Here is a 26,400-nt window from a genome sequence, read left to right as displayed (position 1 = left end):
CAAAAATTCCCCAGAGCCAAAAGGCGAAAGAACTCGTTTGTATCGGCCGCGAGAGCGTGAGATATCACACATCAGCTGTTGCATTGATCGGTGTTATTGGTTTTCAAGTGAACGTGCGCATTTTTACACACACCTGTATACATACCTATATATCTACATATGTATGTATGTTTGCAAGTACAATCGTGCAAATGTCTGTATGTATAATGCCTGCTCGTATATTTTTCGTATTTCCCCATCCCATTCTTTTTACACTTTTACATCGTCTCTTTTCACTTTGAGGTTAATAAGTATTGCAATTTACAATTTTTGCAAAAAATCAGACGTTTTAAAACCTCTCATAAAAAACGCTTTAGCAAATTGTTGCTAACTTGTACGAACTGGCATGTGTTATATATGTCTGTCTACACAAAGCAAATTGCTAAGCTCATTAATGCAACAGATTAATATATACTTCAATTATGCAATTTTTTACTAATCTTTTAGCACCGTAACACAATTCGTGGCACTGTTTGTATGCACGTATTCGTAATTAATATTACAAGTACACTACTTATGACACTTACCTTTCGTTCTTCATTATCAATCGAGTTGTCTTGTTGTGGTTACGTTTGCGGCTGTAGCTTGAGTAGCTGTTCACTCCACTTTTGCACCAAAGATGGGAAATACGAAATGGTGTCGCTGATTTGTTGTAAATCAAGCACGCACCCACCAGTTTTTCCAACTGCAAAACCATGCAAAAAACAGAAACGACCGTATTTTAGTTAAACCCAATTCTTCCAATGAATATCGCACATTAAAAAAAATTTTACTCCAATACCTTTCCTTGCACGATATTAAGCACTCCCGTTTGTTTTTTGGCAAATTCAAAAACGGACAAATAATGCTAAAAGCAGCGTGACGTCTACTTGTTTGCAAAGATAATAAATTTTGCACAATGAATTTCTTAAAACGATAAAACGCGTTGTTCCGTAGCTTCTTTGCTTAACTAACTGACCACTGGTAGATCCAATATGATCGCCACAATCTAAGTGCAACAAACATATATTTATACACGCGTCTTTAGCTAGCCTTTATCAACTCTTTCACGTTTACGAACACACATGCATCTGCACCAATATTGTTTTATATCCATTCTCACCAACTGGCGAATACCATATACTCGGCCGCACGCATTGCCAGAGAGCAACAGCGAAGGTTGGTTAATTGCATGTGTTCAACAGCAACAGGTGCGTTTGTGTTGGTGAGTAAATCCCTGTATCGAGTATTTAATATTTTTATCGTTGTTTCAGTCAGTCAGAAATGCCTCACCAAGTTGATTTTCACATACATTCGTAAATATACATACGTACATATACATACACATGTACATATATTTTTGTGGAGCACCAGTAGGAACAGGTGAGTTTAAAAGAATTTCTTTAATGGTTTGAAAAATTATTAAAAAAACAATAAGAGTAGATTATTCCCGCGCTCATGTCATATCCGTGTGCGGTTGTGCATGACATGCCAGCTCTGGGTTCACTATCGACTGTATTAGCAACAGTTATAGTAAATATAGTATTTTTGACATGAAAATAAATATATACAATATTATATATAATTAGGCATGAAAATATTATATATATGTATGTATATAGAAAGTGGCACAAAATTATCATCCCGTTTTTATTTGAGAATTTATTTACGAAATAAAAAAACGATTTTGAGTTATAGCACTCGCCCGACCTGGTTATCTGAGACTCTCTTCTATTACCTAACATCAAAACTTGGTTCCGAGGAATTCAGCTCAATTCAAGAAGTTATTGCGAGAAATGAGATATATTTTAAATACTGTGAAATACTGTAGAGCAGCTTTGGAAAAATTATATTGACTTCGAGGGCGGTTACCTAAAAAAAACATAAAATACACGTACGACACCATTTTCAAAAATTATAAATCTTCCAATAGAGTGATTAATATTTTGCGCCACCCCTACAATACATACATTCTTTGTTAGGTGCTTGGTGGAGCTTGTTCTCCAATCTGTGGTGTGAGCCTTGATGTTGTCCTACAAATAGAGAAAGTGCATAGCTGCTTGTACTTATTATTTCACATTAAGCGTTGTATTTTCCACATACTTTGTTTAAAAATAATTAAAAAAAAAAGCCGAACGATACATTTTCTCCTGCTCTTTGTGTGGGTTTTTCAATACCGAGTGACGACTGAATCGATTGAAAATTGGGATTACCCAGAGGCAGTATTTTTCAATAACGCGTAATGTTCATTTCGCCTCAATGAAGAGTTAATTTAATCATGTTTAAATTAATCTTTAATTCTTCCAGATGCTGGTCTCAAACCCGAACAACTGATATTTTAATAGGTTTTATCCAATTTAGCATTGAAGTGGAGTTCTTCGGCAAACTGTTACTTATTTAAGTATGAACTGAAAAATTCTACCGATATGTATGCATGCAAGCAGCAAAGCCTTTGAAAAACATACATAATTTAGCTTATGACAAATTATCACCGTTTATTTCAAAGAAATAAGGTTTTTTATTCTAAATGTAGAAGAGTTGCAATGATGTCCCCGAACTGTACACTTCATTTTTATGAGTTATGACTTTATAGCGCCCTTCTTTCTCCAATTTTTCTCTCTGAATCGTTTCGAAATGAGTAAAAATCTAATTTTGAAATTATATCGTAGTTATAGAAGACATTTTTAAAAATTAATCACTGGAGCGTCGTTGGAAGGCCAAGGGATGAATCTTCACAGACTTGATAAAATGCGAACAAATTTGCAAAATATTTTAAATTTTAAATTAATTATTGTACAAATGTATTGAAACTAATTTAATATTTTACATGCATATGTTTATAGAAGTATTTGTGAACACTTGATACTACAGTGACTTTAGTTGAAGAACTTGACGTGCGACGCCATGCTTCAAAGTTGAAGATGAACTTTTGACTCCAAATTTCAAACTCAAAGTGCGCTCTTTTGGGACATCCTAAGAAAGTGGCATAATTTTCGACTTTTTTTTTAATTAATTTAAATTATTTTTTATAAAAGTTTTTATTTAAAAAAAACCTGGCGCATGAGGTGCGCTCTTTTGGAGCATAATTTTTGACTTTCTTGAGCATTTTTCTTCCAAGTAATTTTTTTAATGTTTAATAAAAGTTTTTGTTTAAAAAAACCCTGGCGCGTGACCTCATACACCAAACTTGAAAATTAACTTTGACTCCAAGTTTCAAACTTAAAAATAAAATACAGTTTTGACTATATACATATATATTTTTTTCAATTTAATTAAAATTATTTTTTATTAAAATATATTGTATTTCATTCTTTTACAAAATACACATTTATTTATTAGTTTTGATTATATTTTTTAATTAATTTTGATTAGTCTATATAAATATTTATAAAAATTGGCTTCATCAAACAAACCAAAGCCACATAAATTTAATTTTAAAATTTTGCGAAACTTTCGAATATACTTCCAAATTGCATCTAAATTTCACACTTTTGATTCAGAATTTTTCGAAAATAATTCTTTTTATTTATTGAAAAATTGTTATTATTACTTTAGTTTTATTGAACAAAATTAATTTTATTTTTATTCAAAAATGTTCTTCTTATTTTTATTAAAAACATATTTAAGTTTTATTTAAAAATAAAATTTTATTTTAGTTTTATTTAAATTTATTTTATTTTTATTTAAATAAGATTTGAAAACTAATTTAAATTTCTTAGAACTTTTTTTATTCGTTAAAAATTTGTTATTATTTCATTTTTGTTCAAAAATTTCATTTTATATTCATTAAAAAAATCATTTTAGCTTTATTCAAAAACATTATTTTTATTTAAAAATATTCATTTTATTTTAATTCAAAAATATTCATTTGATTTATATTCATTTTATTTATACTCAAAAATAATCATTTCTTATTTATTTTAATTTTATTTAAAAATACAATTTTTTTAATTAATTTAAATTTCTCAAAAATACAAATTTTTTTTATTCAAAAAACTGAATTAAAATTTTTTAGAACTTTTTTTATTCGTTAAAAATTTGGTATTATTTTATTTTTATTCAAAAATTTCATTTTATATTTATTAAAAAAAAAATCAATTTAGTTTTATTCAAAACATTCTTTTTATTTTATTTAAAAATGTTCATTTTATTTTTATTCAAAAATATTCATTTAATATTTATTAAAAAAAAAAACAGTTTAGTTTTATTCAAAGATATTAATTTTATTTTTATTTAAAAATAATCATTTCAATATTTTTAGAACTTTTTTTTTATTTGTTAAAAATTTGTTTTTACTTTATTTTTATTCAGAAATTTCATTTTATATTTATTCAAAAATATTCATTTTATTTATATTCAAAAATATTCATTTTAGTTTTATTCATTTTATATTTATTTAAGATTTATTTAAAGATAACAATGTTTTCTTTATTTAAAAAAATTAATTTAAATTGTTTAGAACTTTCTTTTATTCGTTATTATTTTATTTTTATTCAAAAATTTTTTTAATATTTATTCAAAAATTTATTTAATATTTATTCAAAAAAATCATTTTATTTTTATTCAAAAATATTCATTTTATTTTTATTCAAAAATATGCATTTTATTTATATTCAAAAATATTCATTTTATGTATATTTATACTCATTTTATTTATATGCAAATATACTCATTTTATATTTATTAAAAAAATTTTAGTTTTGTTGTTGTTAGTTTGTTATTTTTATTCAAAATATTCATTTAAATTTTTTTAGAACTTGTTTTATTTATTAAAAATTTGTTATTAATTTATTTGTATTCAAAAATATGAATCTTGTTTTTATTTAAAAATATTCACTTTATTCTTATTCAAAAATATTCATTTTATTTTTATATAAAAATATTCATCTGAATTTTATTAAAAAATATTCCTTTTATTTTTATTCAAAAGTCATTGTTTAATTTTTAATTCTGTTCGAAAAGCTTGAAATTTTGCTGAAAATTTTTCGAATTTTTATGAATCTTGTGCAAGATTTAAAACTTGGTTTAATATAGCCTTTGTTATAAAGCGGCCTATATTCCAGCAAAAAAAATAATTGAAAATACAATAAAAAATAATTATATAAACAGTTAAAACTCATCAATATGTGCCAACCTTTTAATTTTGCAACTGACTGTATGGCATATATAGATACATATTTCCCTCAAAAAGTAGGTATTAATTATAAATGTTCCTGTCGGGGACACATCACAACGCCAGTGAATATCAAGAAAAAGAGAGCGTAATAAGAGGACACGTCAACATGTGGCCCCTCAACACGCTCAGGCTCATGTTAATGAATACAGTTTGAGTGTAGCACATACATATGAGAATACACATCTACATTCATGTATGTACATTAGTAAAAGTAGCTGCATAGATACACGCCACATCACTTAGCATGATGGCAAAATAGTGAATTTGCAAACAGCGTCTAAAAAGTTCTATTAAATCTCATTCACATATTTATGTCGCAAATGGCATGGACCTCATAAACAACGAAAAATTGTTAACGATGCCATGACAAAAACAAAAGTTCTATTGACAAGTTAAAGGAAAAGTGTCATTGTTTTTGAGAAGAGAACTTATGTATGTAGGTACTACGTATATACCATATAAATATGGGCCTATACATATGCATGTATGTAGATACTTACGCCTTAGTTAGGCTTACTTTAAGTAGTTTACTAAAGGAAAGTGCGCAGCTAAAACAATTACTAAGTCTTTATACAGCAGTAGATATGTATATAAGTATAAATGTATGCACACCTGCTTTCACAGCGCGACATATAGCAAAGTCTTGAATACATATTTCTTTAATTTATATTTAATTTTTTGTATTATTACATTCATATTTTTTTTATAAAAATATAGTTTTGTTCTACAACAAAAACTATATAGCTTTAAGTTTCAAACTTTGCACAAAATTTTAAAATAGTCAATAAATTCAAATAAAATTTTTTGAAAACTTTCGTGTATGCATTTATGTACATAACTCATTGAATTTTGATGTAATAAAGTGCTAGTTTTAAGTGGCTCAAAAATTGCGCTGATTGTTTAAGTTAATTTTTTTTTTTTGCGGCAGTCTTGTGCATTTTCTCCATAAACAAAATTTCGTGCATTCGTTATATAATTATTTTTTATTTATTTATTTCAACAAGTTAAGAAAACGTCACTTCAAGCTGATGACTAAAATTAAAAAAAATATATATAAGAAATGGGCTGAAAAGTCCCGGGTCTAACATACAGATGACACTAGTATTATTGTATTCACCTCTTTTTTAGTTAATACCAACCTTAAGCTGTTAAAATTTCATGATATTCTATTCATTAGTTCGTGAGTTATTGTGCTAAGAGCGACACTACTTTTGTTATTTTCAAAACAATGGATAAAAAAAAATTTCGTGTTTTGATTTTACACTGTTTCTTGATGAGAAAAAATACCGATCAAGCGAGGCAATGGCTTGAAAAGTGTTATGGAACTCCACTCCATCAGAAACAACAGTGAAACGATGGTTTGCCGAGTTCAAACGCGATCGCAGAGACATCGATGATGCACAAGGAGTGGACGTCCAAATGAGCCGGTAACACCAGAAAACATCAAAAAAATCCACAAAATCGTTTTGATTAATCGAAAAGTGAAGATGCGTAAGTTAGCTGACATCGTAGAGATATCAAAAGACCGAGTCGGCTATATATTGCATAAGCATTTGACTATGAGAAAGCTCTTTTCAAAATGGGTGCCGCGTTTGCTCACTTTCAAGACAACGCACCGAGACACAAGTCAGTAAATGAATTGAACTTTGAACTGTTCCCACATCCACTGTATTCGCCAGATTTGGCTCCCAGCGACTACTGGCTGTTGCAGATCTAAAAAAATGCTAACCGGTAAGAAATTTTGCTCGCTGAAACTGAGGCCTATTTCGAGGCAAAAGATAAATCGTTTTACAAAAGTGGTATTGAGATATCCAGCGGCGCTGGAATGATTGCGTTTTTCTTGATAGAAATTATATATATAAAAATAAAAAAAATAAATAATTGGCGCGTACACTTCTGTTAGGTGTTTGGCCGAGCTCCTCCTCCTATTTGTGGTGTGCGTCTTGGTGTTGTTCCACAAATGGAGGGACCTACAGTTTCAAGCCGACTCCGAACGGCAGATATTTTTATGAGGAGCTTTTTCATGGCAGAAATACACTCGGAGGTTTGCCATTGCCTGCCGAGGGGCGACCGCTATTAGAAAAATGTTTTTCCTAATTTTTGGTGTTTCACCGAGATTCTCTCTGTGAATTGCGATGGTAGTCACGCACCAACCCATTCGGCTACAGCGGCCGCCTTGATAGAAATTACTTTGATGAATAAAGCTAATTTTGAACAAAAAAAAAAACCTGTTGTTGTTGTTAGACTCGGGACTTTTCAGCTCATGTGTTATAATTGCCGCTTACACCCTTTTTGGGTGCTTCGCCGATCTTCTCCTCCGATTTGTGCTGTGCGTCTTGATGTTTTTCTACAAATTGAGGGACAGCTCTACGCCGCCTCAGAACAGCAAATGGTTTTTTATGAGGAGATTTTTCAAGGCAAAAACCCGCTCGGAGGTTTGTCATTGTCTGCCGAGGGGCGAGTGCCATCAGAAAAGCCCCTTTCTAGAATTCGGTGTTTTATGCTCACAATGGGTTGCGACCTGGGCAACAACGAATGATAGCCACAATATCATCAATAATAAACCAAAATTTGAGAGCTACAAAACTGCTAACCCGGAATTTTGACGTGATAACGTCTTATAATTCGATTTAACAGGCTGCACGCACGAAAAAATGTGTCGTTACCTTGCTCATTAGTGTTACCTTGCTCATTTGTCGTTACCTTGCTCATTGCCGTTACCTTGAATGAACTGCAAGCGAAAGCGCGGAACGGACGACAAAGCGTATATAAGTGAGCGTATATATGTATGTACAGGGTTGGCCATATTAAACTGACCCATTGAGTAACCCTATAACTTTTTACTGTAATTTGAAATCTAAGGTTTACGTCAACAAGCCAAAGACACTAGGCACACTTAAGGGTAATATCCGACGGGAAATAGCCGCCATATCGGCCGAGACGCTGGCCAAAACTATGGAAAACGCCGAAAAACGGGCACATTACGCTATACAAGCTAAGGGCGACCACTTGCGCGATATCATATTCAAAAAGTGATGTAAACGAATCTCCTTGAACTAAATTAAATGTTTTTCACAATGAAACACAAAAAAATGTTTCTTTTTCCATATTTTTTTAATAATCACATGGGTCAGTTTAAGATGGCCAACCCTGTATATGCGCATATGTACATATATAAATTAACGTATTTGTACTTGCATATGCCTTCTTATTGATTATTATTAATTTGATTTACTTGAAGAATTTAAAATAAAACCAAGTTTGTTAATAATACCTGTTGTTTTAATGTTATTATTATTTTTTGACGTGATAACGTCTTATAATTCTATGTAGCCGGCTGCACTCACCAAAAAATGCGTCGTTATCTTGCTCATGCATCGTTGAACAGCATGTTATCTTATGTTATGTTATATTATGTTATGTTATGTTATGTTATGTTATGTTATGTTATGTTATGTTATGTTATGTTATGTTATGTTATGTTATGTTATGTTATGTTATGTTATGTTATGTTATGTTATGTTATGTTATGTTATGTTATGTTATGTTATGTTAAAGTATATTATGTTATGTTAATGTTAACTCATTCTCTATATCCATACAAAATATCTATCAAACAAATAAAATTAAAATTTTCTTTTGAAAAATGCAACCATTCAATCAGTATTTTCTTATGACGTTATCACGTTAAACTATCGTCAGTAAACCGACTTTACAGACAACCTCTTTTTTCTAAATATTCTGGCTAAAAAGTTGGAAATTTTAGTAAAAATTTGTTGAATTTTTATTTTTTAAGCTTCAAACTTTAAATTGTATGGTTTTTGTTGTAGTATGAACTGTATTTTTATAAACAAAAAATAAATAAAAAAGGAACAAATATTCAAAACATTTCAGCATGTTGTGCTGCTGTTATTATGTACACAGGTGTACATATATGTTTCTATGCATGTGTGTGTGTGTTACTGCTTGAACTCTGCCAAGTACGTATTTAGAGCATGCAAATTTCAAACACAAAAAACGCACAACTTAATTTAATAAAATCATCTAAATTGACGCAAATTAAGCCGAGATAAAACTGTCACTTCCACGTCTGGTGTTGCGGTTAATGGAAGCGCGTAAATATTTGGCGGAAATTGTAATTTATTCGTAATGCTTTAATGCCGGCGAATTTTTGACCGGATTTGAGTGTAAGTCAAGCCAACAGATTGGAGATGCGTAGCTGTATATGTATATGTAAGTAGATTCGAAGTGACTATTCAGCAAAAAACGGGCTTGGCCTTTAAAAAACCTGTATCCAAGCAAAAATGTTGTCTCATGTTGGCACAAAGTGAACCCAATTCAAAAATGTGTATATATGGATGTGTGTGTGTGGTTGTGTATTTATGAGCATGCATGTGCCTTTAATCACTATCTCGAATACGCATAAACATATGCTCATAAATATGAATACATACATATACATATATACGCACACATCAACAATATACTCGTACCCACCTTGTATACTCGTATATCGTAGGTATGTTTACATATAGATTTGTGTTGTGTACGTCATGTGATGCCTATAAACAATCGCTTTTCTATTCGCGCAAACTTGACGTCGCATTGGAGGAAAAATAGACAAAAAAAAAAAACCAAAAAGAACGCCGTATACCCGGTGTGTGGCCTCTTTTTGTGAGTACTCAGCCAGCTCAAAGGCATCAAAACAGCGGCAGGATGAATTTGTTGCCCGATAAAAAACAAAAAACGAAACGTCAAAATAACTTTATGCTACTTCAGCAAAATATTACTATTGGCATAAGTTGTATATTAGGACGGGCTACAGCTTTTATCTCTGATTTTTTAAGAGCTATAGCAAAGTTTTTCAAAAAGACACACGTAAAATCCAGAAAAATTCATTCTTTTTTATTTATCGATAGTATAGTCCATATAATTTAATTTTTAAAGATTATTTCATGCAAATGTTGACCGCGACTGCCCTTCAAATGGTCCATCCGCTTAGTCCAATTTTGGCATACTCTTTCCAATGTTTCACCCGGTATCTCACATATAAATGCTTTAATGTTGTCTTCCAATGCGTTAATTGAAGCAGGCTTGTCGGAATAGACATGAGCTTTAACATAGCCGCACAAAAAATAATCTAAAGGTGTTATATCGCACGATCTGGGTGGCCAATTGACAGGTCCTGAACGTGAAATAAAATGTTCACCGAACTCGCCTCTCAACAAGTCCATTGTTACGTGTGCTGTGTGGCATGTGGCACCGTCTTGCAGAAACCACATGTCATGGAGGACGAGCTCTTGCATTTTGGGAAAAAAAGTTGGATATCATTTCACGGTAGCGCTCGCCATTCACAGTTACGTTACGATTCGCAGCATATTTGAAGAAGTACGGTCCAATGATACCTCCAGCCCATAAACCGCACCAAACTGTGACCTTTTCTGGATACATTGGTAGCTCTTGCAATTCTTCTGGCTGATCTTCACTCCAAAATCGAAAATTCTGCTTATTTACGTACCCATTGATCCAAAAATGAGCTTCGTCGCTGACCACAATTTTTCGATAAAAAAGTGGATCTTCGGCCAACTTTCCAAGAGCCCATTCACCAAAAATTCTGCGTTGCGGTAGGTCGTTCGGCTTCAATTCTTGCACCAGCTGTATTATGAAAGGCTTCACGCCTAAATCCTTTCGAAAAATTTTCTACGTTGTTGAGTAACAGAAGCCCAATTGCTGCGAACGGCGACGAATTGATAATTGATGGTCATCATTAACACTGGCCGATACAGATGCGATATTTTCTTCAGTTCGCACTCTACGTAAGCGTGTTGGTGGTTTGATGTCCAATAATGTAAATTTGGTTCACAATAGCTCGAATAGCCGCTTCAGTGGGTCGATTAAACTGACCAGGCCCGACGAGAGGGGGGGGATCGGGTACTTTTTCCCTCGGGCCCGGAGTTCTCAGAGGGGCCCGGACTCGAGATTATACGTATTTATATGAATTAGACATTATTGGAAAGGTCCCGCATTTGCAATTTTCCCCCGGGGCCCGGATATGCTCTCTACGACCCTGAAACTGACCATAAAATGGAAGAAGCGCGCGATAAACTTTCTTAACAGAACACGCATTTTTATAATAAAATTCAATGATTTGCAAGCGTTGATCGTTTGTAAGACGATTCATGGTTAAATTATGGACCAAACTGAAGATGTTTGACAGTGAAACAAAACACGAAACGTGCGTCAGCTGTTTAAACCAACTGTTGAAAAAGATAATAGCTAAAAAATCAACCGTCACTTTGTTTCGGCGGCTGCAGTATTCTATTGGCACAAAAAAGATCCATGAACACATAGCTCTAAACTGGACTTCGATTCTCCTCATTTTAAATTTTGGTTTTTAATTCATAATAATTTTTTTTATTTTGTTAAATTTCTTGGATGAAAACATATGTATGTATAGTATATGGTTTTTGAGTATAAGAAACTCATTTTGGTTGAAAACAGAAAAAAAGTATTGTCGTACTGTTAAACAAAGCATTAATTCAAAACGCTATTCAAAATAAAAAGATACACATAAATTTCAAATGTGTCTTATATTTTGCCATTAGTCTTCGACATTCGTCAATATCTGAATGTCATACAAAAATTTTCACCAGATATATTAGTTTGGGGGAAAAAGAAATCCATTATTTTCTCGGTAGAGGGCTGTAGTGATCGATATCTCGTAAAGTATCGATCAAAAAATAAAAAATTTATCGATAAAAATAAATCGTTGTCAAGGTGACACTTCACACTAAAAAAAATTCTTTTGCAATTTTTTGTTTGTTCCATTCAGTTTAGTGAGTTACAGGGTGTTAACAATGGAAGCCAACAAAGAGAAAATTCGGAACATTGTACAGTTTTTATTTGATAAAGACGAAATTGCAAGCCAGACCGCTGAAATTGTGAATGGTGTTTATGGTGCCGATCCTGTAACAGCTAATTCTGCGCAATTTTAGTTTGTTCGAATCCGTTCAGGCGTTTTTGATGTTAAAGGAAATGTCGATAAAATCACAGATTATAAATAGCAATTGAATAATAATTCGAAATTCGGAGTATGCTGTTTTTTCTATTTGCCTAAGTTTGAAAATAAGTAAATAAAAAAGTATGATATACAAGAAAAGTATGCATAAAAATATTTTTTTTATTACACAGTGTAATATTAAAGTGAATTACAATGAACAGAAATCTTTCCGAAACTTTCTGCTGCTAGTGTTTTTTTATTACCAAATACTTTTATATATTTTTTATATATGGTATATTTTTTAGTAATTTAAATTAAATTTAGTAATTTAAATTTTTGTTGTTGTCGGGACAACTAGCAAGTGCAGCACTCAGACATTAATTGAGTACATTGTACTGCACTTGGATTCCCTTTTAATTTTCTTTAAATCTACCCGACCTCCAAAGAAATCTGAGTAGATCTTGTGGTGCCAAGGAGCCAATGTGGTCGCTTCTTAACACATCAGTGCCAAATACCTCAAACCTGATTCGAGCGAAGGCGGGACAGACAGACGCACAGAAAGTGGTCCGCCGTCTCATCCTCCTCTTCACAAGCTGGGCAGAGTACACTGTTTGAGATGCCCACCCTTTCCATGTGCTTCGCCCACAGAAAGTGGCCCATCATCAGTCCAACCAGCTCTCTGCACTCCCTTCTGCTTAATGATAGGAGGGTTTGCGACAGTCGATCGGACATGACATGTAACAAGAGGTTAGTCCATCTGCAGCCTCTCTCAGCCTGCCAAGCTCGCTTGTGGGTAACCCATTTGTTAACCGTGGCTTTGATGGCTACAGAAGGGAGTGACAAAACGGGCTCTGAGTCAGAGGTCTCGTTACCCACGATACCCACGTGTCCGAGAACCATGTTAACATCAGACTATTATGTCTACCGACGTAGTTCAGCCTGGATTTGCAGGACTCGACTACCCCTGATGTGGTTGGGGGGCTGTCTAAGGACATGAACGCAGCTGGGCTGTCGCTGCAGACACATATAGATCTGCCTCTCCATCTGTTTTCCACAACAAAGTTCATCTCTTCTTGAACTGCATACACCTCCGCTTGAAACACAGATGCATGCACTCCAAGAGCAAAGTGCAGTTTTGTCCTGCTGGATTCTACGTAGACCCCAGAGCCGGAGCCATGCCCGATCTTGGAGCCATCCGTGAAAATGCGAAAACAGTGCTCTACACTGTTTCTCTTTCAAGTACGATTCTTGATGGCATGGAGTCAAGGGGCATGGAGAGAATCGTTGGATCGAAGTCCATGCCGTCTCTGTTTTCCAATGTCGGACAGGGGCCGTACCAGTTCCCATTGTGTTTTAGCCTGCTGATGGCCTTCAAGGCCTCTCCTTGGATGAAAGCATCAAGTGATGGTAAACCAATCAGAGCATCTAATGCCGGGCCTGAAGTAGTCGGAAAAGCTCCGGTGCAACAGACGGCCACAGTGCGTTGTAGTCTCGTTAAGGTCCTCCTGACTCCCACGAGAGAGAGTCTACTCATCCATGCATAGGTGATAATAGGTCTTATCATAGCCGTGTAAATCCATCATAGGACCTTGCTAGGAGAAAAACCCCACGTTTTCACAAAGACACCTTTGCACTGCCAGAAAGCTGTCAGTGCTTTGGATGTTTTTGTTTCGACGTGTGTCTTCCAAAGAAGTTTACTATCGAGGATTACTCCAAGATATTTGATTTCTTTGGATAGCTGGATTGTGACTCCTTTTAGCTTAGGCAGAACGAGTCCATCAAGCTTCCTCTTTCTGGTAAAGAGGACAATACCAGTTTTGGTGGGGTTTGCCGATAGCGCATTCGCACAGCACCAAGAGTCAATCATATTCAGAGTTTTCTGCACTTTTCTACAGATGTTCATAAGCGAAGGGCCCGTTATCAGACAGGCAACGTCGTCCGCATATGCTTGTGTGTAGACTCCAGCATCATTTAAGGTGGTGAGTAGAGGATCGATTACCATGCACCAGAGCAATGGAGATAGCACACCCCCTTGGCGGTATAGCAATTTTAATAAAATATTTACAATAAAGGTAAAAAACATCGGGTTTCTTCCTTAAAAAATAATCAATAGGTGGATTCTGAGCAAACGCAAATGAAAAAATCAAAAATTGTATGTCCCGCACCCAAAAAACCCAATACAAATATTTTCCCGGAAAAATAAATTTAGCAAAAAACAAAACATGTGCAGCATCGTACACGTTGTAGAAGTGAAACTTCTGTGTGTGAATGAGTGAGAATAAGAGAGAGAGAGAGAGAGAGAGAAAGAGCGAGAGAGGAAGAGAAGGAGACAGGGATAATTTCAAAAGAAATACAACAGTATAAAATTTGTGTAACCAAAATTCGATTTTATTAACTATATATGCATTATGCTATCATCTGTTGGTGGTTCAATTGGTAATACTGATATAATTGATTTGTGATAGCTGAAATATGAAATATATGTACGTGATTCAATATTTTCTAGATAACGTGTGAAAATTGCATCTAGTGTAGATCCCGATTTTGTTGTTGGTTCTTTAGGGTTATTGTTTATCTGCAAACCGAATGTTTCTCGAAGAAATTGAATCAACGGCAAAGAATCATTGGATCCGAAATTTACGTTGAAATCTCCCCCGAGAATCAATGGAATTTTGTCTTCGCCTCTTCCAAGTGCATTTGCACCTGCGTGGCTGTAAACCAGTAGTGAGCGGTGAATGAAATACATATATTATGTCATCAAGATTTTGGTTCGGTGAGATATAGATGGCGGCTATGACAATAGTTTTTCCATTCAGCGTTTGACATTCTGCAATGCAAACATCGCCAACTGGTGTGACTGTTGATGAATATGACTGAGACTGCCTTGCAGTCATTTCCATGTTCGGTGTGACGAGATTTACGCTATCATCTTGATTGTGGTAGATTGCCACACCGCCAGCTCTAACATTTAGTCGCTTATATTTGATGACGCAATTGAAATTTGGTATAATAATATCCTCGTTATCGTTTAACCAAGTTTCGGACAAAAGTACTATACTCGATTTGCGGATGACAGAGTCTGTTAAATCTGCTGAATGTGCTCGTAGGCTCTGACAATTAAGAGTACAGTCGGTTCTGTTTTTATGCGGCTTTTTTTTTTGTGGTTTTGAAATAGTGCGGTTTTTTTTTAATTAAAAAATGCATGCCGACCTATCGGGAATTGTACATATAAATAAGATTCTAAACCAGCTAAGCAAAAACTCATCACAGATTAAATCAGAAATGCTAACCCTACAAGTATGGAACCGCCTGCATAACCATCTAGATCAGACGTGTACATTTCCTCAAGTGACGAAAGTGATTTTACGCCAAATCCTAAACGAATGCGCAACATGTGGGTATTGTCTGATTCTATTTCTGACGTAAATTTATTTTTCGATTCTGACGTTTCTTAAATAAAGATATAATTTTCAAAAATACAAAATTTAATTATTTCAGATTCATGCGGTCTATGGAACGTATCTATAGTAATAATATGGGACTAGTGCCCTTTTTTATGCGATTTTATTACATTATTTCAGATTTATGCGGTGCTTAGCTTTTTTTATGCTGTTTTTTTTATGCTGTTTCTTGCGGAACGTATCTACCGCATAAAAACAGAATCTACTGTATATACAGATAGCCCTCTTCTCTGAGTCATGAAATCGATTATTTGTTTATCCACAGTTTCCAGTCTATTTAACGATAGTCTCCGGAATTCATCTTGTAAATGAGACATACTGACTGATGCTCGTCGACCATGGTAGAATCTTAAATCATTTCCGTTCGTTATAATCCACAAGCCTTCAATACAAGTGACTCGTGATAAAGCAACGTAAACTAATGATTGCGAATGTTTTTTATCATATTCGTAAACAACTTCAGAATACGTGCTTCCCTGAGACTTGTGAATGGTCGTCGCACAAACACGAACTAATGGTAAATGTAAAAATGTATATGATGTATAGCTCTCCTTCTCTTTCTCTCTATGTTATATTATATATCTGTATACTCTGTCTTACAACGAAGCCTATGTCTTAGGTATAGAAAATGTATAGCTCTCTTTCTCCTTCTCTCTACGTTGTATCTTTTTTTCTCTCTCGCGTAACGAAATCTCTAAACGTTACATTTTTTCCAATTCACTCTCCATTCTCGCGCAAATATCAGACCGCCGCAAAAGAAGTTTCACTTCAAAAAATATTAGGGATTAAAAACTAAATTAGTAATACAAATGTTGCTCGAAATCCATTTTACAGCTATGCTTACATGTTCTTTTTTGTTTATAATTGTCAATAGAACCCTTCAGTCATCGAAAGAAAGTCGTTCCTATTTTTTAAGAACAAATTGACCCGCCCTAATATACATTTACGCATATACGCTTGCTTTATAAATATTTATGTATATCCATATAATAATTTGTTTGTGAGCGACTTTATTTTTCAGCATCAAGAAACAGCTAAATCAATAAAATAACCGCAATTATTGTTTTCTTGTTTTTTTTTACACGTTATTATTATATTTCTTATTACTCTTATTTGTATTTGAATAATTATTATACTAACATCTCTCTTTGGGCTTACGAAGCACGCGCACGTGTGCTCACCATACACGCATTCACACCTCCAATCGGAGACGTGTACACACACACATGTATACACTTATCATCAAAGATGGGGGCTCGTCTCTCCCATGTATATACTAATACCGAAACATCTGACATGTGTATTTGTAATACCTTTTTTGTACGTATTCGTATAGCAAGCAAAGAAATATGTGCTTACAGTAGAAAATGTGCGCCATGCGACACTTCGTACATTTTTAAAGCTGGTAAACAAATTTTACGCCGTATGAAATAAATATAATTCTCTCTATCAATTCTTTTTATAAGCCCATAGATATGCGATTATTCATTTATGGAGGGTTTAAGGTTATTATTATTAATATTAATATTTATTACAACATGCGCACAAAAGGCGCATTCTTTTATTTTGAGTATTAATTAAACAAAAATCTACTCAATTACATTTCATCAAATTTCGCTGAGAAATTTGTTTCCGATTAAGATTTTGTTCAATTGTTAACGGATTCGGCACTTACTTTCCCGACCGCTTTTCATAGGTTAGGTTAGGTTGAGGCGGTTGTCCACTATGGGAAACACCATTGTGATGCGACGTGCGGAGCTTGTCCTAGTCTCTCCCAGAACCAGTGTGTTCTTTCAAAATTTTTAGAAGGTCCCTTATCTTCACAGTACTGAGATTTTCCAACTCATTAAAAAATTGTCGACCTAAAATGGTAAATCTATGTCTGCATGGAGCAGGACAATGGCATAGGAGGTGCGAGATCGCATCTTTAACTTCCTATGAGTGGGCTATGGTATGAGGAATTTCACGCTTAATTAAACTTAATGATTTCTGGTGTCAATGATTTCGGGAGGTCCAATGTGATTTTTTGTCGCAACAGACTTGCAAGTACAGCACTAAGACACAATTAAGTCCATTGTACTGCACTAGGATTCCCTTTTTAATTTTCTTTAAGTCTACCCGACCTCCCAAGAAATCTGAAGGTGGTCGCTTCTTAACACATCAGTACCAAAGACCTCAGGCCTGATTCGAGCGAAAGCGGGGCAGACGCACAGGAAGTGGTCCGCCGTGTTATCCTCCTCTTCACAAACTGGGCAGAGTACACTGTCTGAGATGCCTATCTTTTCCACGTGCTTCGCCCACAGAGAGAGGCCTGTCATCAGTCAAACCAGCTGTCTGCAGCCCCTTGTGCTTACATGACAGGTAACATCAGTTTAGTCCATCTGCAGCTTCTCTCAGCCTGTCACGCTCGCTTGTGGGTTAGAGTAACCCATTTGCTAACCGTGGTGATTTTGATGGCTGCAGAAGGGAGTGGCAGAATGGGCTTCGGGCCAAGAAAGTTGGTCCATTTAAGTGCTTTCCAATAGATAAATTGACAATATTTGTAACAGCATTGCCATGCTAGGAAATCACTCATTCGTGTCTTGTTTCGGTTTTTTTCAATTCTTCTATAATTGCCCGATTCAAGCGCCCCAGTTGCAGTAAATACCTACATACGTACATATGTATCTCAATTTATAGTTTCACCTGATTTCAGCAGGTCATAATAGCACAGTCGTTCTTTTTTACAAAAAAAAATCGGAACCGACTTCCAATCCTAATGCTAGTGAAAAAAATCATTCTTCTTCTTTTTGAATAGCGCGTAACTGCTTAAGCGATTTTGGCCAAGTTTAACAAGCGAAGGCCCTTCCTCTTACTCTACTACCATCAGCTGGTACCGCATCGAATACTTTCAGAGCCGGAGCACTTTGCATTTATTCGCTTCTCTGTTTTCATGTCGCCGTAAATCTCATACAACTCATTGTTCCATCGCTTCCGACACTCGCCGTCGCCAACGTGCAATGTCCAAAAATCTGCCGCAGAATCTTTCTCTCAAACACTTAAAGGGCGCCTCATTTAATGTTATAATCGTCCAAGCTACGATGTGCAGAATACAGAGGTATGGTCTACAGCAGACCGTTAACTAGCCACGCGCCAACGCATTCGGCTACGGCCGCCGCTTTTATGTTTGCATATTTACTCAAATTTTAATTATAATTTTATTTAATCAACTTCCAGTTTTGGTATCTGCTATCTGCTTTTACCCCCAACGAACACACACAAATACATGTCTTCCACTCTCAACCAAAATTTTTCTCTCAATGTAGTCATAATGAAGCACATATGTATGCATGTATGTATGTATGTATGTATTTACAAGTATGAGTATCCCACCGCATATCATTTAAAGTCCGCCAAAAGCTTTCGTGTCACCCTGTGTTATTTTTACAAAGAAGCTTACTAGTAAAGCTCTTCCTCTTTTTTCAAGAGTTTGCATTAATTTTTATACCAACACAAAGCAACTCGACTCTGTCACATGCCGGCGACGCCTGATTGCTCGTACAAAATATATTTAATTAATTAAACTACCGGAAATTATCACACTTAGCTAATTAGTGAAAATGCATTTGAGTAAATACACGAGTGGGGTGATTGCAATACTTACGTGGTATTAGCCGAGAATAAATACTTAGAAAACCAGCATTTCTTACTTCCGTTTAGACAATAGCGACTGCAAAGTAACAAAAAATACTGTAGAAATTTGCACAGCACACACTGAACTGAAATTAACACATATTTGGGAGGGCACTAATTGTAAGTAAGGTGTTTTAATATAAACTTTATTGAACAGTGACTGTTGAATTCCGCCGCAATAAGTTGCTCACAAAAATTTGCTGCAGCCGAAACTGCAACAGAAGAACAACTGAATGATTGTGGCAAATGCATTGCGTGGCTGTGGTAGTTCAATGAATAATGGCAGTCCTTGTTGTTGGCTCGCATGAAATTGGCACCACTCGGCAATGACAGCATTTGTGTGTATGTGTAGGTGCGCGCGCATATTAGGATGCATTGTTTATGTTTACAATTTGTATGGTACTGATAGGCGCCAATTTCAACGTCAGAGTGGAGAATTTGTAAGGAAGGGTTAAGAATTAAAGTTACCATCAGAATTGGGCAGTGTTTTGCAGAAAATTTTAAATTTAATTTAACTTGAAGAGGGTTTAAGAGATTAAGGGAAACTATAGATGTGCTTACACTTAGAGTTGGGTTTCGGGAATTTCCCGACGGGAATTCTCGAGAAATTCTCGATATTTTTCCATCCCGAATCTCGAGAATTGAAATTTTTAGCATTTCGGGAAATCCCGAATCTCGAGAATGTTTCAAGATTTCTCGAGAAATCCATTTTTTTTTAAATTTTTGTTGTCAAATATTAAGAGAAAAAACAATGCTTTCAAAAGTAAAAGAATACACATACATATCGCACTTGTTACGTTAAAGCGTAACAACTCAAAAAGAAAAGGAAAAGAGTAACCACTCAAAAATTATTATTATTTTAGCGCAACTACTAAACAAATAAGAATGAAACAACCGTTATATTGTTTTTAATGATATTTTCGTGCAATTACATATTTTTTCCCTTGTAATACCTACATATATTATTAATATTTACGGAAACAGTTTTTCGTCTCTACTGAAAATGTTCAGATTTTGAGTTGTTACGCTTTAACGTAACAAGTGCGATATGATTAATACCTGGAAACACCAAACTGTAACGGCCATTATGTTACAAAGAATCGCACACTACATACTGTTTCGCAGAATCACATACAATTCACACCACAGTTTCAATTGCTATGCGAAAAACCACAACAGTATAACTGTTCCCTTTGTTTGTTTTTTTTTTTTTTTGTTTTAGGGTGACTACAGAGTAAATGCTAGATGCGTTGCTATGCTATGTCGAGGGAAAGCACTGTAACATCAAGCTAATGAAGTTTAGTTTTAATATATGTGTTTCTTATATGTAGCAGCAGTTAAGCAATTAGAAATGCTTTTAAAATAGTCAAGCAATTTCAATTTGTTCGCAGACTGCACAGACGACGTTTGTAAATTTATATTTTGTGGTGAGCGGGTGCATTTCATTTTGTGGTACCTGATTAAGGGGTTACGCCACTCTAGCTACTGTAAAAAAGCAGTTTTTTAAGGATTTTTTTACATTGAAAGAAAGGTGCCAGGAAAAAACTTTTTAAGTATATTATTAAGCATGTATTTAAGTGTAATTACAAATATTTTTATTGAAAAATATTACAAAATGGCGCCTTTGGAGTGAATCTCTGAACGCGCCCTGCGAAAAAGGCACTTCACGGCAAGCAGTACAACTGACGTAAATGTCCACCTAAACCAAATTAAAAACATTCTTCTCAATCGACGTGAGTATAGCTGTAGAAATACGTACGGGATTTTAGAAATATTGAAATTTGTGTATTTTGCAGATGTTTGAAGTCAAAAGTAGAATTTTTCGTCTAAAATGGAACCGTTAATTGTTTATAAAAATTTTTCTAATTAATTAATAAAAAAATCCGTACGTATTTCAGTGCGGAATAATGTTCTAAAGATCCTTGTACAATTACAAGTGAAAATATTAAAAATTGTTTGTGTTATGCTGCTTGCCGTTTTGAAAAATCACGTTTTGAGATAAACACGCTTTAAATTTGAATAGTCGGTTCAGAGACGTCAGAGGCGCTCGCGCAAAAGTGCGAAATATTAGAGATAAACATTTTTTTCACGCATAGGACTTTTTGTTTTATATTCTAAAGAGTTTAAAGCATCTTTTAAGCAAAAAAAAAAAATTTCGATATTTTGAAAATCCTAGAGTGGCCTAACCCCTTAAGTATAAATTATACACCGTATTATAAAATATTTTGTGGTCCAAATATTACTTATTTTTAAGTTTTGAATCGACGTATCGTTGACTGTGAGTACTTCCTTTAAAAAACAAAATTTAAAACAAATTTTGAATTTTTAGCATTAAAAATCATGAGTTCAGAATACAAATACGACAAAGTGTGGCAGCTTTTCAAGCGATTTGACGACGAAGCAACATGTTTGAAATGCAATAAAATCATTAAATGCAAGTCATCGTCAACATCTGGACTTCACCGTCACATGGAGAGGATACACAACATGAAGCGAAGGGAACATGAGGCTCCAAAAGAACAGCCACCAGCCAAGAAGACCCGAACTCATCACAACTTTTTCAATACTTCTTCCTCGCCTGAATCGCTTGAACAAATTGTTGCAAAATTGGCTGCAAAAGATGGAATTCCAATAAACGCGATAACAAAAAGTGAGTTCATTCGTAATAGTATCAGCCGCTTAGGATTTCATCTTCCAAAGTGTCACAAAGCTGTTCTGGGTTTGGTTATGAGGTACTGCACGAAAATAAAAAGCGATTTGAAGATCAAAATTGAAAATTTTAAATCTGCACAGCGTAAGTTCAGCTTGAGCATCGACGAGTGGACAAGCGTGCGAAACCGACGTTACATGAACATCCATATATATTATGACGATGGACAATCTGACAACCTTGGCCTGGTTCGCATTCAGGAATCATGTCCCGCTGAAAAAGTATATGAGCTCGTAAATGCAAAGCTTTCAGACTTCAATATAAAACTACAGTCCGACATCGTGGCTATTACAAGTGATGGTGCCAGTGTCATGATCAAAGTTGGGAGACTATCACCAGCGCATCAACAGAGTTGCTACAATCACGGCATACATTTGGCGGTCATGGAGGTAATGTACTAGAAACGAAAAGTCGCAAACAGGATATACGATAGTGACGTAAGCGATGGAGACGATTCGGATGATAGAGGCTCCGATGAAAATGAAAACAATGCAGCCATGACGAGGACGACAATATCGTATTTGTTGCTGACAAGACGGTCACTATAAAGTCTGCATTTGAAATCGTAAAAAAGGTTCGCAAGATAGTTTTGAAATTCAAGAACTCGCCTGTACGGAATGCCATCTTGCAGAATTATGTTAAAGAGGTCGAGAAGAAAGAGCTTTTCTTGATGTTGGATTGCAAAACACGTTGGAATAGCCTGGAAACTATGCTGGCCAGATACATTTGCATCAGCAAGCATGTTCGTAAGGCGCTCGACACTCTTAATTTAAATTTTATGGCCACTACTGACGCAGAAGAAAAGTATTGCGAGGATATCATAAATGCTCTTAGACCTATACGTGTTGCTGTAGAATCACTTAGTCGCCAAAATGTGAACTTACTTGTATTCCCAAATTTTTGTTCACAAAATTGGAGAATCAGCACACCGAATTGGGCAATGAATTCTTATCCAGCCTAAAAAAAAACTTAACAGCTCGTAGATCTAGCCGTTTGTTATCGGCCTTTAAATATTTACACGATCCAGTTAACAGCTCTAGTGACAAATCTGAATTTTTCCACAGCTGTTCTAAAACAGAATTGATAAAAGAAGCCGAAAACTACTTGGTTCGTCTATTTTCTACGAGCATTCAAGAAGACCAAGCAGTGTCTAGTTCTGACGATGATGACGTATTTGCAACCAACAACGTCGATGAAGAAGATATGGCGAAACAGCTTGAAAAATACGTTCAGCAATGCTCAAAACATGCGGTGAACCAGATGTTTTCGTCGCTTAGAAACGAGCTAAAACTATTGTATATGAAAAAACTGGAGAGAAAACACAAAATGACAGTCTTTCAAGATCGGGGCTTTTAACACTGTTAAGCCAACATCGACTCAAAATGAGAGGAATTTTTCTACAGCGGGTAAGTTTGTGTCCAAAAAGCGTACGCGATTGTCAGACGAAGCCATTGACAGTCTGTGTTTTTTAAAACACCATTTTGGGAAATAATGTTTACAATCACTTTTTTCCCCTATTTTAATAAGTATAATCTTGAATTATTTTTGTTTTGAATTTTTTTGTAATTATTTTTGTTTTGAATTTTTTTGTAATTATTTTTGTTTGCAATAATTGAAATAGTAATATTTGAAAATATTTTTTTATGTATTGTAATTTATACTTTAATAAAAATAAATAAAAATAATATTTTATGAAATTCATTGCTCTTACACTGGTTTTAGATTTTTTTTTTTTAATTTTTTGGAATTTTTCCCGAATTTTCGAGAATTCTCGAGAAATCTCAAATATTATTTTCGGGAAATCCCGCATCTCGAGAATTGAAATTTTCGTTATTTCGGGAAATCCCGATTCTCGAGATTGGGATTTTCTCGGGAAATACCCAACTCTACTTACACTTACCTACTTATACATACAGCCATGGTCATATAAATAACACATTTAGACTTTGAAAGCAAAGAGTTGAATATGTTTTTAAATAATTATTTTTTATTGGGAAAAAAGCAACATAAAAACCGTATTACCTCCACTTTGAAACAAAAAAGTGGTCAAAAATAATTTCAGTTCTGATTTAATTTACGAGAACGTTGATAAGTAATAATATTGTTTTACCAGATTAGTATTTTGTACTATACCTACCGTTTTTGATTACTTCTTCAAGCCGTCGCTTTATCCTTGCTACAAGCTTGTGGCATCTTTCCTTTGGAATCCAGTACCAAGCCTCCTCAACTGCGGCCCACAAATCATCAAAATTTTTGTTAGCGATTTTGACCTTAATTTCATTCCACAAATTTTCTATTGGATTGAGATCAGGGCTCTGCGCCGGCCAATCCAATACTTTAATTGTTTCTCTTCTGAGCCATTGATTCACTGTCTTTGCAGTATGCTTTGGATCATTGCCCTGCATAAATAAATGTCCAATTTAATGGCATAAACTCAAACACAAATGGCTTCATTTTATTATGGAGTATATTCAGATACTGAAATCTATCCATTTTACCAATCACGCGAACAATCGGCCCAACACCATGCCAGGAAAAAGCTCCCCAAACCATGATGCTTCCAACGCCATGTTTAACCGTTTGGTTTCGTCGGTCCAAAGTACGTTTTTCCAAAACTGAATAGATTTGTCTTTGTGGGCTTTTGCAAAGGCAAGTCGGTGTTTGATATGTCTTTTTGAGACGAGTGATTTTTTTCTGCTTATGCGGCCAAACAGCTGGGCTTCGTTAAGTCGCCTTCCTACAAGCTTTCTGGACACCTGTAGACCAGATTATTGGTTTATTTCAAGCATCATTTGTCGTGCCGACTTAAAGGGATCTGCTTTGCTCTTGCCTATTATAGCTCTATCCACATTAACATCAGTTTTTCGCGGCTTTGGTTTTCTTTGCGTTTTTTTGCTTAGATAGGATGAATCTTTCTTAACTATCATAAATTAAGAGCATTTAATAAAGCATTTTCCGAGAGCACATCATCATTTCAGCTAGTTCTGCATAGATTTTTCCGTTTTGACTTATAAGGTATATAAGCGCTATTTTTTCCGGCGTGCAATGTTTTTCACGTCCCATTTTTAGTAATTACTTTAACATTTTATTTAAGAAACAAAATTTACCCTAAAAATCGCTGAAAATGAAATTTACTGTACAAATTAAAATGTGCTATTTTTGTGTCCACTTCAAAACAGCAATAAGCATAAATAAAATAGAACGCAAAAAATTCCATCGAAAAAAACGGTAAATTCCTCGCATAAATGTAAGCTTAATAACGGTAATAAATGTAAACAAACAAATTTATTTGATCAAAGCATAACTTAACATATGTGCTATTTATCTGTCCATGGCTGTATGTGGAAATGGCGCTTACACCCTTTATTGGGTGTTTGGTCTGGTTCCTCCTCAAATGTGTGGTCTACGTCTTGATGTTTTTTACACAAATGGAGGGGCCTGCACTTTTATGCCGCCGCCTTCGAAGCGTACATGGTTTTTTATGAGCAGCTTTTTATGGAAAAAATGCACACAATTTCATGTTCCAATGAAAATCCCACAAACTCATTTCTTTACTCAAAAACCATATCACTTTTGGAAGCTTCATATGACGAGGCTCGTAAACATTTCGCTATATACGCATACATACATATGACAGTAATAGTTTGGAAAATCGGATTAATTCCCAGGCATTATCTCATCGCATTTTTAGAAATCAATGGCGTGTTCTTTTCTCAAAATTAATCTCTGATATTCTACGCTAAAACATCAAGTTAGGGTAAGCGCTACCAAATAATTTAAATTTATCTGTGTTAGTAGAGCGTCAGATACAAAAATAGGTGTAAATCATTCTATTTTATTATATTCAATATACATACATGTATATACATATATTTGCTTATATTATATAATATATTGAACTTGTGAAAATGTTGCATTTTCCTTGTTCTATTCTCAAATGTCATACACAGCAATTTCGCAAGGCATATACCAATATTTTCGTTGTGTTTTGATAACAAGAAAATATTCTAATTTAATCTTTTTTTAGCTTAACACCCATAAATGTATCTCATGAAGCTCAAATTTCTTAATTGCATTCGTTTCCCTGAAGCGCAAAGATCCATAAATATACTATGTATCTTATAACCCTTCTCTCACCAAACACTTCAAAAGTCGTTCGATCGTATGTTGTCAAATATTAAAACCTAGTTAAAAACGGCACTTGTTGACAAGGGTGGCACTCAATGTACTTATTTAGAGCACAAAATGACTCAGATTTACCTTCTTTTTTTTCAAACAAAAAAATACGTCGACTTTAAAAATAGTAACTCGTCACTGTTTGTATGGATGTTAATTTTTTCTATTCAAAACTCAACCTCTTCTC

General features: G+C 34.5%; 1 protein-coding gene across 2 annotated transcripts in view; it reads right to left on the bottom strand.

Moving 5' to 3' along the window:
- The window catches only part of LOC129246095 (trehalase), a 78,818-nt gene extending 59,337 nt beyond the window's left edge, over positions 1 to 19,481 (bottom strand). Inside the window, exons 1-2 of one of the 2 annotated variants that reach the window (XM_054884636.1) lie at positions 19,299 to 19,481; positions 567 to 724 (exon numbers count right to left, since the gene is read on the bottom strand). In XM_054884636.1, coding sequence (XP_054740611.1) covers positions 567 to 580 — 14 coding nt within the window. In that variant the 5' untranslated portion in view covers positions 581 to 724; positions 19,299 to 19,481. Of the gene's footprint in view, positions 1 to 566; positions 725 to 820; positions 987 to 19,298 lie in introns of those variants that run through there. The other variant, XM_054884635.1, reaches the window with a different exon arrangement.
- Between the last annotated feature and the right edge of the window lie 6,919 nt (positions 19,482 to 26,400).

This window comes from Anastrepha obliqua, chromosome 4 (assembly GCF_027943255.1).
Source record: "Anastrepha obliqua isolate idAnaObli1 chromosome 4, idAnaObli1_1.0, whole genome shotgun sequence".
Taxonomy (NCBI): domain Eukaryota; kingdom Metazoa; phylum Arthropoda; class Insecta; order Diptera; family Tephritidae; genus Anastrepha; species Anastrepha obliqua.
Note: the sequence above shows the minus strand (reverse complement) of the source record. Positions and strands in the feature narration are given on the sequence as shown.